The sequence below is a fragment of the Pogona vitticeps genome, chromosome 4 (genome assembly GCF_051106095.1).
Source record: "Pogona vitticeps strain Pit_001003342236 chromosome 4, PviZW2.1, whole genome shotgun sequence".
Lineage (NCBI taxonomy): Eukaryota > Metazoa > Chordata > Lepidosauria > Squamata > Agamidae > Pogona > Pogona vitticeps.
The window spans coordinates 189990473-190005794 of NC_135786.1; the positions used below are offsets into that span (position 1 = coordinate 189990473).

General features: G+C 37.6%; 1 protein-coding gene across 2 annotated transcripts in view; it reads right to left on the minus strand.

Moving 5' to 3' along the window:
• Positions 1 to 3202: 3202 nt before the first annotated feature.
• Positions 3203 to 15322, minus strand: part of LOC110087251 (desmocollin-2) — a 28442-nt gene continuing 16322 nt past the window's right edge. The window contains exons 10-17 of one of the 2 annotated variants that reach the window (XM_020808795.3): positions 14958 to 15217; positions 13520 to 13659; positions 11088 to 11300; positions 10744 to 10986; positions 9645 to 9775; positions 8459 to 8740; positions 7833 to 7878; positions 5904 to 7745 (exon numbers count right to left, since the gene is read on the minus strand). In XM_020808795.3, coding sequence (XP_020664454.2) covers positions 7843 to 7878; positions 8459 to 8740; positions 9645 to 9775; positions 10744 to 10986; positions 11088 to 11300; positions 13520 to 13659; positions 14958 to 15217 — 1305 coding nt within the window. In that variant the 3' untranslated portion in view covers positions 5904 to 7745; positions 7833 to 7842. Of the gene's footprint in view, positions 7746 to 7832; positions 7879 to 8458; positions 8741 to 9644; positions 9776 to 10743; positions 10987 to 11087; positions 11301 to 13519; positions 13660 to 14957; positions 15218 to 15322 lie in introns of both variants that reach the window. The other variant, XM_020808794.3, reaches the window with a different exon arrangement.

The following is a 15322-nucleotide window of genomic DNA, read 5'->3' on the forward strand; positions in this document are numbered from 1 at the left end:
AAAAACACTTGTTTAACAAAGCACCCAATAAACTGCTCACTTCCTTGCATTATTTCAGATCTTATTAAATGGAACATATCAAAATGATCAAGAGTTTTTTTATTCAGTTTTGCTTTTAGCTTTTAAATCTACCCACTGTAAAACCTCAGCAATATAATTAACAGAAATCGTCAAGGTAATTGTTTTCTGGTTCCTTGCATAATGTGTTATTAGCTCTGTACTGTGTCCCATTAGAATTCACTGCCACACTGTTAAAACCAGATTTAAGTCAGCATTTCTTGTATTTAAATAACTGATAATGATCCAAATGGCTTTTTGATTTCACCTAAGATGACTCCACATGTATAATTCACCAGCTGCAATGGTTCATGCCTTAAATTAGACATGTGAATTATATATAAGGAATAAATACACCACACTATTATGTATGAAGTGTTCAGGGTCCATTTATTATAGGATGGGCTTTCTTGGACTACAGCACAATTCACCAGATGCATTCTGTATATGTGTACAGCATACAAGGTTAGAGGCAAGATTGTCTCAATAGAATTTATTACATGTTTATTTATATATTTTCAGATCAATCTTCACAGAACTAAGGAATCACAAAACTATAAATTTCAAAACAGAATTTAAAATGTGTATCTGCCTGGCATTTTGTGTACAAAATTCTGATACAAGATTTACACACACAGCTGGAACAAGTCCAGGGGGGCGGTTCATGCTAAGAGAAGGGACATTTCACCCATCAGACACAGATTAATCCAAATGTAGACTTTCTAGCTCACATCAGTCCTTCAAGGACCATTGTGCAGTTGACAACACCCCCAAATTTCAGTCACTTGCTCTTTGCCGCTGTAAATGCTTTTTCCTGCTTTCACACAAATCCATCCAGTTTTGTAGTGGACATAGCTTTTTTCCTAGGCAAAAATGACCCATCCATTTTGTTGGGAGAGCCAAAAAAGCAAGTGCAAATACTTGATTAATGTACAACGTCTCCAAGCATCAGGAAGAGATTCTGTTCAGAACTGAGATTCACAATGTCATCCGAGGCAAGTGTCATCAGAAGTACGCACACTGGATTGAAAAGTGTTACTCCCATGTAAATACAGACAGGACTGTAACTCAAAAAGAGAATGAGGAGGACACCAAGCACATTTTAAAACTAAATTTGTACAACCGATACAGGCAAACAACTGATTCCCCTTGTCTCTTTTCCCCAATACCGCTGCTTCTTAGTCCAAAAGCTAGTCTTGCCTACCAGCCATTATTGCATGAGGAGCTTGCAATGACTGTAGAGGTTGCCATGACTTGACAACATGCCAGTCATGTATCTCAGTCATAAGATTCCATGAAGCTATCATGTCATCAGATTGGCACAGTGGCTTCCACAGCTGGACCTCTATGAGGATGGGAAAGGATGCTGGTTTATGGAACCAACTTTGTCTTTGATACCTCTTTTTATTAGGTGCGTGACCAGAAAGAGTTGAGATCCTGAGCCATCAAGCTCACACTGTTCCAACATTTTGCTGCTACTTCATGCCCATCTGTCATCAGCTGTCTCTCTGCTTAATAGCATGGCAAGCTGTAACCAAAACTGGGATCTCAAGTCCACTGCTTTAAAGATCCGCTTAGAATCTCGGCATAAGAAAAATGCATCCAAAGTTCTATTTCCCTGGACTTCCAGAAAGTACCTAAAACCAGAGATTAAAAGAAAAAAAGCAAAATGCATGTTTTGAAATTATAACTATATTCTCTCTTCAAAGTATCAGTCATGTGTACCTGAACAATTTAGTCTAGAAAAATCATATGGTTTAAGTGGTAGGGCGTATCATGCCTTGTGCTCTTGTAGGTGTTGAGATGATGATAAAGTGAATGCAAAGAGTGTTTTCTGCACTACAGGCCAATAGCTTGCAGCACTGATTTTTCAAAAGTAACTAAGAGGTGTGCTTTTCATTACTTCTGAGCAATGGGAGATACTTTCTTTTTGAAGCTGTAACTATAATGGTATGTACTTTGTGGGACCTTGAAATTACTCTAACAAAAAGGGACATGGTGTCACAAGGGACATGGTTGCACTGCAGGTTAAACTGCAAAGCCTTTGGGCTGCAAGGTCAGAAGACCAGCAGTTCGAATCCATGTGACGGAAGTGAGCTCCCGTTGCTTGTCCCAGCTCCTGCCAACATAGCAGTTTGAAAGTATGTAAATGCGAGTAGATAAACAAGTACCACCATGGTGGGAAGGTAACAGTGTTCCATTTCTAGTCGCACTGGCCACGTGACCACGGAAACTGTCTACGAACAAACGCTGGCTCTACGGCTTGGAAACAAGGATGAGCACCGCCCCCTAGAGTTGGACACGGATGGACAATTTGTCAAGGGGAACCTTTACCTTTACTTTACTTTGTGGGGCCTTGAAATTACTCTAACAAATAATGGCCAGAATCTTCTTGTTGCGCTCCACCACCACAGCAAAATTGTCACCAGTAGTGCTGTCAAAGGTTATGATTTTCAGGGTGTGATCAACTTCTTCTCACTGCATATAAGTCATGTGCACTCCAAAATCAACAAGGAACTCTCTAATTAGTAAGAATTTGCTGCTGGGTGGGACGTCATTCCCAGTGCACCAGTCTAGCTACACAAGAAGATACTAGATATTAATATATATTTAAAGTAACCTGACAAATTCTGGAATACCTACCAATCATCATAAATCAAGGCAGTCTTACATCTATGTCAAAAGCCCAGAAGATCTTGCTGCACCAGGAACCACAGTTCCAAAATGTTGGCTTGGTTGAACCCAGATCTTTACAGGCCTTTCTTCTGCTCCATTTGATGGGGCTAAGATTCTATTTAGTGACAGCATAAACCCTGCTGCAGGATGACCCACTGTAGACACTATGCAAGGGATCTCTACCCCAGCAACATGACTTCCACTTGTGCAATGAATCTGTAGATACCTCACTGAGAATGCCCAAGTGTTCATGCTGCTGTATGTTGTTTCAGCTATTTGACACAATGAATTTCTGGCCCTCAGTTCCAATAACAGGACTTCTCCAATAAGGGTCAGCATATTTGTCAACTAGTTTTGGAGAAAATGCTTGTTCTTGGCGTCAGAAAACTACTGAGAGTCTCCAGATGAACAGCATGGCCACTCTGCCATAATATTTAATAGTAATAATTAAATAGAGGATGAAACTAGCTCAGTAGTAGGTCCCTTTATTTTCAAATAATAGCCACTTTTTATCACTCATGTACAAAATGCATTTAAAACATGAAATAAAACAAGGTATTTCACATAATTAGAAAACAAGAGTTGGACAGAACAAATTAATTTCTACTTGAGTTTTATAAATATTTCAATACAAAACACTCAACTTTACATATTAAGATTTAATTATACATTATTTTCATATATATTTTTAGGCTGGCAAATTTGGTAATTCTGGAGTATTGTACTGTATCTTTTCCATAGCACCTAGTTTGCCAGAGAACCCAGCTGAACTGAAGGTGGCTATTTTGACAGTCTAGGTCACACACACTGCACCAGCCTGTTATGCCTTCCAAATGTATATGAGTCAATAAAATGTTTTGAAGAGGGGCTAATTTGCCAATATTGAGAGGATAAGGGAGTTCCTGATATCAGTGCAGCTTGAAGTTTGTGCATGGCAACAACAGAAAACCCTCAGTAATACTGTACCATAGTAAAATGATGGGTTATTTAGTTTTGTAATGTTGAATGCCACATTTGTAATTATTAGAAATCTTACAACCTATATCTGGGTATAAAACAAGCGCACAGGGGAAAAAAGATTGGGGGACCTTGTTCAAGTTGCTAAAAATGAGAAACTGACAAGAATCAGCATTTATTTACAGCAGTTTGCTAGAGTGCTGAAAACACTCAATACGGTGTCTTGGCACTTTTAAGAAGGGTAGTACTTGCCACACCCATTTTACAACTTATAACCTAATGGCTAAAGAGCACCCAATAAATGTATGACCAAGCTAAGATTTAAATGTTCATTAAATTCAGAAAATAGAGGGGGGATAAGGAATTCTTATCTGACCACAAAGTACTCTACTCTGTTGTCTCCTGTCCCTTGAATTTTTTTTATATCTAAGGTTATTGCTTCTGACAATGTAAATCTAGAATGATGACTTTGGCACCAACACATGACATTATTAACAATTCAGATGCTACCATAAATATCAGGGAACAAATTCAATATCAAAATCATGACCTCTGTTAAATATTCTTGAGGAAGACTATTATTCTCCAAGTCCCCATTCTCTCCAGTTATTTTGTTCAGCATTGTCTCCTTCAAAATTAAATGTCATACAATTGGGGGATAGAGGAAAAATCAATTAAAAATGTTTGTAACAGCCACACATAACAGCTAATATTCTTACAATGTTTTATGAGACACATTTCTGCATCTGATTTTTAGCTATTCCAAAGCACATTCATACTATTAATACTGAAGTATTATGAAAGTATTTAGCTATCCTTAGATAAATTAAAAAGTAAAGGATGCCTAACCTATGCATACAAAATACGTCAGTACAGTAGGACTGTAGTATCTGTGGGGGATCATTTCCAATCCCTCTCCCACAAATGCTGAAAAACACATTAAGTATCAAATGCTATACATTGCATAGTCTCTGCCTCCCTCAAGTAGCCAGCTCCAGTAAACACACCACAGAAATATATATAAAAACATATTTCTTGTGGCTTGGGGGATCCTGCTGTAATTTTTTTTAATGTGCTACTTTGGAATAGGCTTTTTATTCATCAAAATCATTTTTTCATTGCCAGAAGCAATGTTACACTGAATTTTTGTTGCTGTTCGATTTTATTCTGTTCACTGCTTTTTAAGCTTAAGAAAAACAGAATCATACAAATCAGAAAATTTGGATATGCCCTCTCTTAAAAGAAAAAGATTTTATCTACAAATCACAAAGATTGTGTCTTTGATCCCATCTACTCTTGTTTCTGCTTCAACTCAACTCTGAGAACTTGATCACTGTCACTGTCCAAAGTAGATCCTACTCAGTATATCCAGCAGTTCATCAAACTCCAGCCTCTAGCTGGACAGATACCTAAATGTCTTAGCTATCCAGCAGTTCATCCACTGAGATATCCATTAATACACACTGACACATGTAGACATTACGCTCAGCATCCGAGTCTGTGTATTAGAAAAACTCTGGATCAACTGGCTACATTTTAAGACTGTAAATTTAGCATAACTTGCAACATTGTGTCAATGTCTTCTCTGGATTCAACAGATCCAAAGAAATATTTCTGTATACCATTAAAGAGTGTAAAACTAGGACTAGACATAAAAGTGGAAACACAAAGTTGAAATAAATTCATCCACAGTCCAGTCACATGAAAATATTTGCAGCTGTAGTGCAAATGACTTTTAGAGACAAAGTCCTCTTCATGACAACTACTGCATTCCAAGTGCACTGAAAGTTTCCCTTAACAATTTTTTGTGTCATGTGCCATCCACTCAGGAATGACTTACAGTGACCCTAAAAGGGCTTTCAAGGTAAATGAGATATTTTAAGGAGTTGTTCAACCAGCTCCACCCCCCCCCCCCCCAGTGTGTTTTCATCGCTGAGTGGGGATTCAAATCCAGGCCTACTGAGTCCTAGTCCATCACCCTATCCACAACACCACAATAAGTGTCTAAAATCCTACTTCTTGTTTTCCTTTAAACCATGTACTTTTTCTCCCAGTATCCAAAATCTAGAGAACACTCTAGAAGCAACTACAATTCTTGAATCTAGCCCAGTTCCACTAATATTCTCTCAGTCTTCCACATCAAAATTCTCTCCTGACAGTGACATGTAAGGGTGCCTGATAAAACAAAAAAGCAGAGGTCACACTGAAACCTATTAACAAATTTAAGCATAAAATATTTATTATGACTCATTAATTTCCACAGTAAAGAAAGACATTGGGCATAACATTTCAGTTAGCTCTAGGGATACTCAGACCTGGTAAAAATCAATGGAACATAACAGTGATGGCTAACTTGATTTTCATTTATTTATATGGATTTACTTTAAGCATTACAACTCCGTCCAATCCAGTGCTGATAATCCTCCCTTTTAAGGCCATCTCATTCAAGAAAACACTCTACAGTGTATAGCAGGAAACACCATAACAGTAGCTGCTATACTTCACTTACTCTTGTTCACAATTCCAGATTTCCAGTATCACATATTTCCTGTTCCTTAGAAAATTATAGATATGTAAATATATCAGATGAACAGTGTATACATCAGGCATGTGAATGCACATCAACTGCAAAGGATCAGTCACCATGTGGTGTGAAGGTTGTCCCTTCATATCTCTCAGCTTGGATCTCCACTTTGCCTAATATGTAACATTAAGAGCTGAGTGATCTTAGCAGTGGTTCCCAACTCATGCCTATAATTATGATTTAATTAATGCAATGTTTTATAAAATACAGCCGTGATCATTAGGTGAACAATGCAACAAACAACACTGTTGCCTCTAGAGTAAATTTAAAATCTTGGGTTGAAATTGTGGCTTTTATCATTGTTCTCAATGACACATGAATGCCATTTCTATGCTGCAATGGCCTGACACAGATCCCTTTATTCTGGAAGATCTAGAATATAGAAATATAATGAGGGAAAATGATTTAGACAAGCTAAATCACTGAGACATTCCTCCCTCCTATTTATTTTTAATTGAGGAGATGTCTAATTTGTATCACCAAGTATACCAGATATGTTAAAAGCAAGCCCACTGCCCAAGCGCTGTTCTTTAGGTAGCAAAAACAGCTATTCCCAAAAGAGGAAGCAGACCTTGGGAAAATCTCAAGGTCTGCAGAAATATAAAAACCTTTAATAAAAGATCTGAACAAGACTAAATATACCCAACTCAGCCTGGTAGCTACAAAATGCTAAGAACACTGAGGTGAGAAGACATAGAGAGGTGGGGACAGATAAACAGAGGGAGAATCATAAGGTAAGAATCATGAGAAGAGCGTGGCTGGTTGGCTGGCTACAAAATTTTGTTGCTTTAACTCAGATATTAAATCCTTTTAAATATCCCTTATTTTTTTCATATAAAAAAGGAATGGTTATTCCAAAATTCTGCAATACTGTTCCAGCCTCCCCTGACCAGTTCACCCCCCCAAAAAAAAATTAAATGAAAGACAGATGAATACAAACTTACTACCACCCATGAATAAACAACCTGCTTTTTTGTGGGGGAGGTCAGGGGGAAGAGTGGGAGGCTTAAGTTACAGTTGAACTAAAAGCAGACTTTACATTTGTTTTTTGTTTTAAAAAAGACTTTTTAAATGCAAATCTAAGACCAAGATCAAATTGCACGCAATCCTAAGAAGCATAGGTACTGAAACCATGATTGTGACAACCTGATGTCAGAATTTTGATTAAGCACTCCCATGAAGAACATACAAAGAAGAAATCTTGCTATGTTCAAGTTCTGAAACAGCTACCCTATAGAAAAGTTGATGGCTTTCTCCAGTGTTGTCAATACACTTATCTCTTTACACATGTTTCTGCTAATGTCCTAAACTTGGGTTCCAGCTGATCTAAAAAGTCAAGTGCCTCTTCTTCTTGCTGATCAGTGCAGCAGCCAACAGAGCCAGCTGGAGAACCTCTTCCTTCATAGTTATATGAAAGGATATAGTCATCAGAGTGCTTATGCTCTTCATCCTGTCCACACAGGTACACTTTCTGTGAGAAGAGAAAAAAAAGTCATGTTATTTAATTTTTCTTAAACTAATCTAAACATATGGCATAAAAATAATTTCGGTGATTTACCTTTCAATGATTAATTTTTAATCAGAGTGTGTCCTCTAACGGATTCCTATATATAAAAAATGCACATGATTGGTCTATATCATTCATTCTATGAAAGATTTAACACACACAAAAAATCAGAGTTCTACTGATCACACATGTAATCATCATCTTCCTATCAGTTTTTTTTTCAAAGAATGTGAAAAATGTAATTGTACATATATGATAGATTCCGCTGTTAGGGTCCAGTTTATATTGCATACAGTTTTCTGAGGCTGAACAAGCTAAGGAGCCTCAGTGGTTGGTCAACACTGGAAGAATAATGCTATATTGAGTTAAGGTAGGGGAATGGTACTACAAAGAATAAAAGAAGACAGAACAAAGAAAACAGAAATTGCAAGTCTCTGGTCAGATAACATAGTGATCTCTCTTTGTAAACAATGCAACCATTCCCCCCCCCCCAAAAAAAAATCCAAACACAAAAGAGCAAATTAAAGGTCAGCTTTCAGTGAACAGTAATGTTCCAAGTTACTGTGTGGATATAAAGGAAATACCAAATGTTTCTTCAGAATAAATCACCATTGTAGCAGATTATTAATAATGCCACCAAGAATGTGAGCTAGAACAAGAAATGTCAGAAGGCCTACCTCAGTTAGGCGAGGGTGTGTGAAATTCTGCCATTCTGAGTAATTGTATCTATACGCATCCATCATGGATTGTCCATATCCTCTTCCAGAGTCTATTGTATGATGTCCCATTCCTTTGACAGATTCAAGGGTGTGATGTCCTCCTCCCTTAACTGACTCCAGCGTCTGGTGTCCAACACCCTTGACCATTTCAAAGCTTTCTTGTCCCCCAGTTTTCACTGCACCAACTCCTTGATCAGTAGTAACTATATTTCCTGCTTTCACAGGAAGTATATTGGGATCCTAAAAGAAAGGAGAATGGAGGAAAACACAAATAAATTACAGTGCTTTGAGAGAAACGGAGCTTGTTTCAATAACATATCAGAGCTGACTCAGACGGTAGAAGAATCACAGAAACAAGTAATGCTTCCATAGTATCTGCTGAGGTTCTCTATTCAGACCAGAGGGAAGTGAAACCAAGCTAGAGGATATATCAGGGATCTCCTACCAACTCTCCTCTGATTGAAGAAGCTACTTGGATGAGTAGTGAAATGTTTCAAACTAAGAAAGAAGTCCAGTTTTTATGACTCAACTTCCAGACTTCACCTGGATGACTGAGAATCTTCACAGATATGTATCTGCTGTGTTTGCCTGTTCAGCAGTATCTAGTGCATCCTGCAATCCAACCCACGTTGCAATGAACACCAATCCAGACACACACCCATCACTTTGCTTTATTCTGTTTAACAGCACATTTACTTTCCTTCACCTATATTCAAGACAACTTCTATGACACTTCAGTAGAACACTGAATTTTTTGGAGTCCCAAACCAATTCAGCAAGAAATACAAGCTTAGAGGAGCCTTACACTACTGTTTCCACTTTGGATTAGAGATAAATTAGTTAAACTTGTTTTCTTTAACAAAAGTGTGGGTAATTTCACATATTTTTATTTTTGCCATGCTCTGTGATTGGAACATCTCAGGTCTCTGATCAATCTCCATCTTAATTCACTCCGCTTCTATGTTTAAACTAATGCTGAGCAGCAACTAGAAGACATTAAACAATCAATAAAAATATCTTCACGCTTTCAAACAGACTCCTTCCTTCTCTGTGCATCTGTCCATATCAAAGCAAACTAGATGAGTATTAAGTATGTCAGCCTAAGCTGAAAGACCAAATAGTGGGGGAGAAAAGATTAACTTACCATTACTTCCTCTCCAGGTGCCTCTGTGTTTGATATGATTAAGTTCTGATTTGCTAGATCATCACACACATGTTTGCTACCACCCACAGGTACAGAACGGCGGCAGCAGACACAGAGCGTTATCAAAATTACTAGAGAACAGGAAGAGAAACAAATACAGTGAGAAACGTGTGTGCTCATACATTATTTGCTATTAATATTAAAATAATTAATAATCAAGCACTGGTGCAACCCATGAGGGGGAGGCAACTCACACTGGGACAGCGGGGCAAGGCTTCCAATTGACTGGACCACAAACTATTGGTGACTCTCACACTTGTCCTCCAAAGAAAGGACAGAATGATGCTCATCTCCCAGCACTCAATTTTCCTCACATTACACTTGTGAAATAGTTTTAACACGAAGGCAAGTGACCAGCCCAGTCACCCACAAAGTTTTAAACATAACTGGTGCTTAACATCTGCTGGATAGAGCAGTGGTTTAGGGGGCCAGAGGTTGGGAATTTCTGCCTCCTTGACCAGGGCTGGATTTGATGATCCACAGAGTCCCTTCCAGTTCTGCAGTTCTAAGATGATGATGAAATCAGGGGTCTCTCATTTAAGTCAAGGACTCCAGCTACCACCAACATCAGCTTTCTTTATACATCCTCAATGGACATTTGATACTGTCTTTTTTCCCCCCGTTAGAGGGAAGGGTGATGTGCTGAATGTCCAAAATACAGTATGACACTGGACTAACCAGAGCACGTGAAGAACCTTTTTGAGAAGGCAGTAGAGCTTTCTGGGCCACATGGCACTGGCATCCTCTCTCTTATCCATATACCCACCCATTTATACACAGAGGTCTCTCTCTTCACCACAGTTGTACTGTTTTATCACTGTGCATTTAAGAGAAAGAGCCCAGATGGTCCTTAATGAAGAAGAACTGTAGTATTTTCTTTGTTTGCTTGCTTCCTTAAAGCATCATTTTAGTGCAATATTAAAAATAATTATTTAAATAAATAAATAAGGTTTAAGAAATAGAGGTGGTTTGAATTTTGCAATTCTTCAACTAATGGCAGATGTTGCATTTCACATAAAAGAAGAATAAATATACTTACACAACAGCAACAGTGATCCCAAAATCATTGCAAGTATAGCCCAAACACCAAGAGTAACGTTAGGTGCATCTCGTCGTGGAGGTATCATACGTGTATTATCGCAATCACTGGGGGTTGTACAATCGCACACTTGAACTTTTATATTAGTGGTTCCACCATGATTTGCATTATCAGTTACTCTGATAGGAATTGTGTAAACACCATAATCGATGGGGCCCACAGGTTCCAGGTATGCAGAATTTTCTGCAAAACCATTAATATAAACATTATTTTGAGTCATTCTTCACGTTATAATGCAATAAGAACAGGACTTCAAAATTTGACTTTAAGAATGAGAAACATACCATCATGTTGTACTATTCGCCACCACTGTGTCGCCCGATCAGGCAGTGAAAATTGAAAAGGAGCTCCATAAGGATATAAATCAGCATCCACAGCAGTAAGACAAATTGGTTTTCTGTCTCTGCACATAATATACTCAGTTTGAACAATTACTGGGAAATTATCATTCTCATCTTGCAGATTAACCACCACTGTTCCAGTGCCTGTTTTACCACCTACGAAATACAAACCATTTTAGTGCCAGCCTTGCAATTTAATGATATTCACAAGTTTTCAGAAGAGGCCAAATCTAATAAATTGAGATGTCCCACAATTCAGAAATTCGAGACACTGCTTCCATTACGGTTGAAAATGATGCTACTTGACATACTAGCTGTCTGCATGAAAATTCCTGTTACAAATGTATGCTAGTCATTAACTCCATTGGCAGAAACTTCAGCAAGAAATTTCCATTAGTTAAGCAACTGGTATTGACATCTACTGTCACACACTCAGTCACTGTACTAGTGGGTGATACTAAATGCTTACAACTACTTCTAAAATGGCAGTCAATGTTCCACAGAAATTTATTGCATTATGCCAGTGCATGTAACTACAAGAATTCTGTACAAAGGAATTTGATGCTGGTTTGATAGGACAGAGGTTCTTGACATTTGGTCTAGGAAGCTAGAATTCAAGATATCTAGAAAGGCCAAGGCTGAAGCATGGTAGTAGGAGATTCTGGACTGATTCCTTGATATTCCTGATAATTACAAAGAATTTTAAGTTGATTTTTCATTTTACCACCTGCACAGGCAGCATGCATTAATCAAGGCAAACATTTTGTAATTAGCAGAAAAAAATGACCTTGCTTCTTCCAAATTGTGCATGTTCTAAGATAGGGCATATGGTCATGTTGTGGAGATGGCGTAATACAGAAATAAGTATAGACACTAGGCTAGGGCAATGAATTAGGGGTTTGTGTTACCTTCCCTGACCCTTGGCAAACAAAAGGATTAATGCCTGAATGGCACTGCTTTATGAGAACTATATTCTTTCCCAAAGCATTTTGTATTTCTCCTCCATGTCTCATGTGTTTCAGTCAGATTCATGTTATCTTAGTCCTTATGGGATGCATGGATTACTTTTCTTGGTAATGACATCCTATCTCCCAGGCAATCCAGAAACTATAGCTGACTGGGAGAATAACAAAATCATAGAGAAACTGGTGGAAAAGGGGGAATGATGGTTCTACTGCTGGTCCAATGCTGCTGGCATTAGATACACAAAACAAATGTTGCGCTTACCAATGTTAAAATACTTGGTTTCCCATTTGGTAAATGTAAACGTTACCAAATGGTGTTATGAAAATGTTTAAAACAGAGAGTAAGTAAATTAAATTCTGGAAAAACAAGCAGCATTTTCAAGTAGTTACAAAGTTGATACAGTAAGTAATTTGAAATCTAATTATGATATGAACAAAGAATGGGCAGCAGAGGAAAACACCTTGCCAGTTTAGGCATTTATAATCCTGATGTGAAAACTGTTCATACACTTCCTTTGCTCATCCTTGGTTTACAGCTAGTTTTGGAATTCTTTAGATCTTTTCATATAATCTATAAATCAAAAATAACTTATTTTTAAAATGTCATGCTTTTACTTTAAAAAGTAATTTATGTAGTTATATTTCACTATTACTGTCCAACAATGCAAAACATTTTATCTCATACAGCTGCAAAAGTTTTCAGCAGCTAACTACTGGAGAAAAATGAAATATCAGCTATTAGACTACAGCTAGACAAAGTGCAGGTAGGAAATAAAACAGAAATTGACAGATTTACTAGCAAATGCCTTTTATCAAATTCTGTAATACCTGATAGTTACATGTAAAAGTTCATATGTTTCCAAGCATAAATATGTGTTGCTCTCAGCTCTAAAAATCAAAGAATAAATCTCCTTTAAGAAAATTTAGTGTTTTCTGATTTGACCAAGAGGATAGCATGATTGTTCTCAGCCATGGTTAACACTAGAACCACTGTAATATCCAACCACATGTAAAGCTGGTAGAGAAAATTTGCATACATGCAGAGTATGTTTGCAAGTAAGAATACATGATCCCACAGTCACAACCTAAATTTTGCATATGCTTCACATTGTCTGAAAGCTATAATTTAGAAAAACTAAAATTAGACAAACTACAGCAAATTTAATGCAACTTTAATACAATTTATATTGGCTGAAAACCTGTTGTTAAGTATAGTAAATCACCATTAGAACAAGTGGAATGGATCTATGGGGATTTGGTGAGTCAACCTCTCCATACAGTACGTCCTGCTGATTCAATAGGTCTACTGTAGTTACAATCTATTGTGTCAAGCAACAGGTTTTCAGCCACTTCATTCCAGGAAACGTTTTCTAGTACCAAATATAATTACTTGTAGCATTTGATACTCACTTCGATCTGTTGCAATAACTGTTACATTACACTGATAGATTTGCAAATCTGGTGCATCTCTGTCTAAAAGTCTAGCAGTTCGGATCTGACCTGAGTCATCCATGGTGATCCAATTACATGGATCATTTATTATTCTATACCTGCCAGAAGGAAATGCAGTTGTTTGAAAACAATACCAAAAATATATATATTTCATGAAAAAAAAAACTTCAAGCTCAGCTTTGTTAAGGAACCTAATGTAAAACCCCTGTTTACCAAGACCACACAGCAACTGATTCTGAAGAGGCTTTATATTAGGGAATCACCCTGCAGGACATTCTTCTCTATCTTAAGAATGCAGCAATTTCCTGAAAGTCTTTGCCACATTATTCTGATGTCCAGTTATTCAAGAATTCAGGTTACAGATTTGAGGTTACAGGTTATTTACTCCTCTAAAACCTATTCACCCCTACAGGCATTTTGGTAATAATCCATTAGGAAGGAGAGACCATAGATCCTCCATTAAACTTCAGAACAGAAACGAGAAGGTTCTGGCCCCACAAATTTTACATTTACCATAGGACAGCAGGTCAAAGACAACATGCCAACAATGGGCAGGGCCACACACACTCTTCCACCCACACACTTTCTACATCCCTCCCCTACTATCTGAACAAATATTGTCAGACACACTTCTTTTAAGCATACGTTCAATATGGCAAAATCCTCATCAAGATTCTAAGGGAAGGGGCAGAGAGAGATGCAAATTAAACATTCCATGATAATCACAACTTCTTATTGCTAAGCAGGGAAGGTTCTCCTCTCCTTGCTTGGAAGAGCTTCTTCTAAACACACTATGATTTCTTCTTCAAGAGTGAGAGCTAGAGAGTTATGACATTCGAACTGTCTCTACTACCTATGTAGTTTCTCTCTCAAGAATCTGATTCTTAAATGAATCACCAGAGAATATGCTGTCCTCCTGTGGCACAGCATCCATTTCAGACCGCAGCAGAAGCTAGGAAAATAGAGCACTCTGAAAATATTATCAGCATTGGTGGGAAATTCAGGGATGCCACACAAGCATCCCAAAGTAAATGTATTTAAGCTCCTATATAGCGGAACAGGAATTATTTGGGTAACAGATATGCATAACCCACCAATACAGTAAAATGAAGAACTTTATCTGTATCTATCCATCCATTTTTTGTATACATCCAACATTTCAGACTTTCTAGAACTATAGACAGTTTTCAACAATGTCAGTAGTAACACTTCCCAATATACACTTCAATATTTACATGTGCAGAACTTCAGCTGTGGAAACTGACAAAGTGATCTAACAAGTGAAGTGCCTGGTCTGAAGGACTGTCATGTCATCAAATCACTGTGGCAACTGCACACATGAATAAATAATAGACAGGATGCTAGCTATTATAAATTAAGCAACAAAATGCAATACCTTATGCCTTCACTATTTCCAGTTTCTGGGTCCCTTGCATGATACTGGCCAACAATGGTTCCAGGTTCCAAACATTCTTTTACATTTAATATAAGTACACAAGGATCAAACACAGGCCCTTCATCCACATCCCGTACTTTAACAACAACAACACAAACACTTGTAGAAATTGGTCTTGCATTTGGTCCCAGAACATATGGCGCTTCATTATTTACAACAATTTCCAGTCTCCTCTCTTTGTTTTTTTCATAGTCTAACCCCTGGAAAAGACACACAAAGAATTCCAAAGGTTATTATTATTTAATAATATTAATTATAATGTTCCAACATTCACAGAAAAAAAAATACAGACAATAAAGCATGCC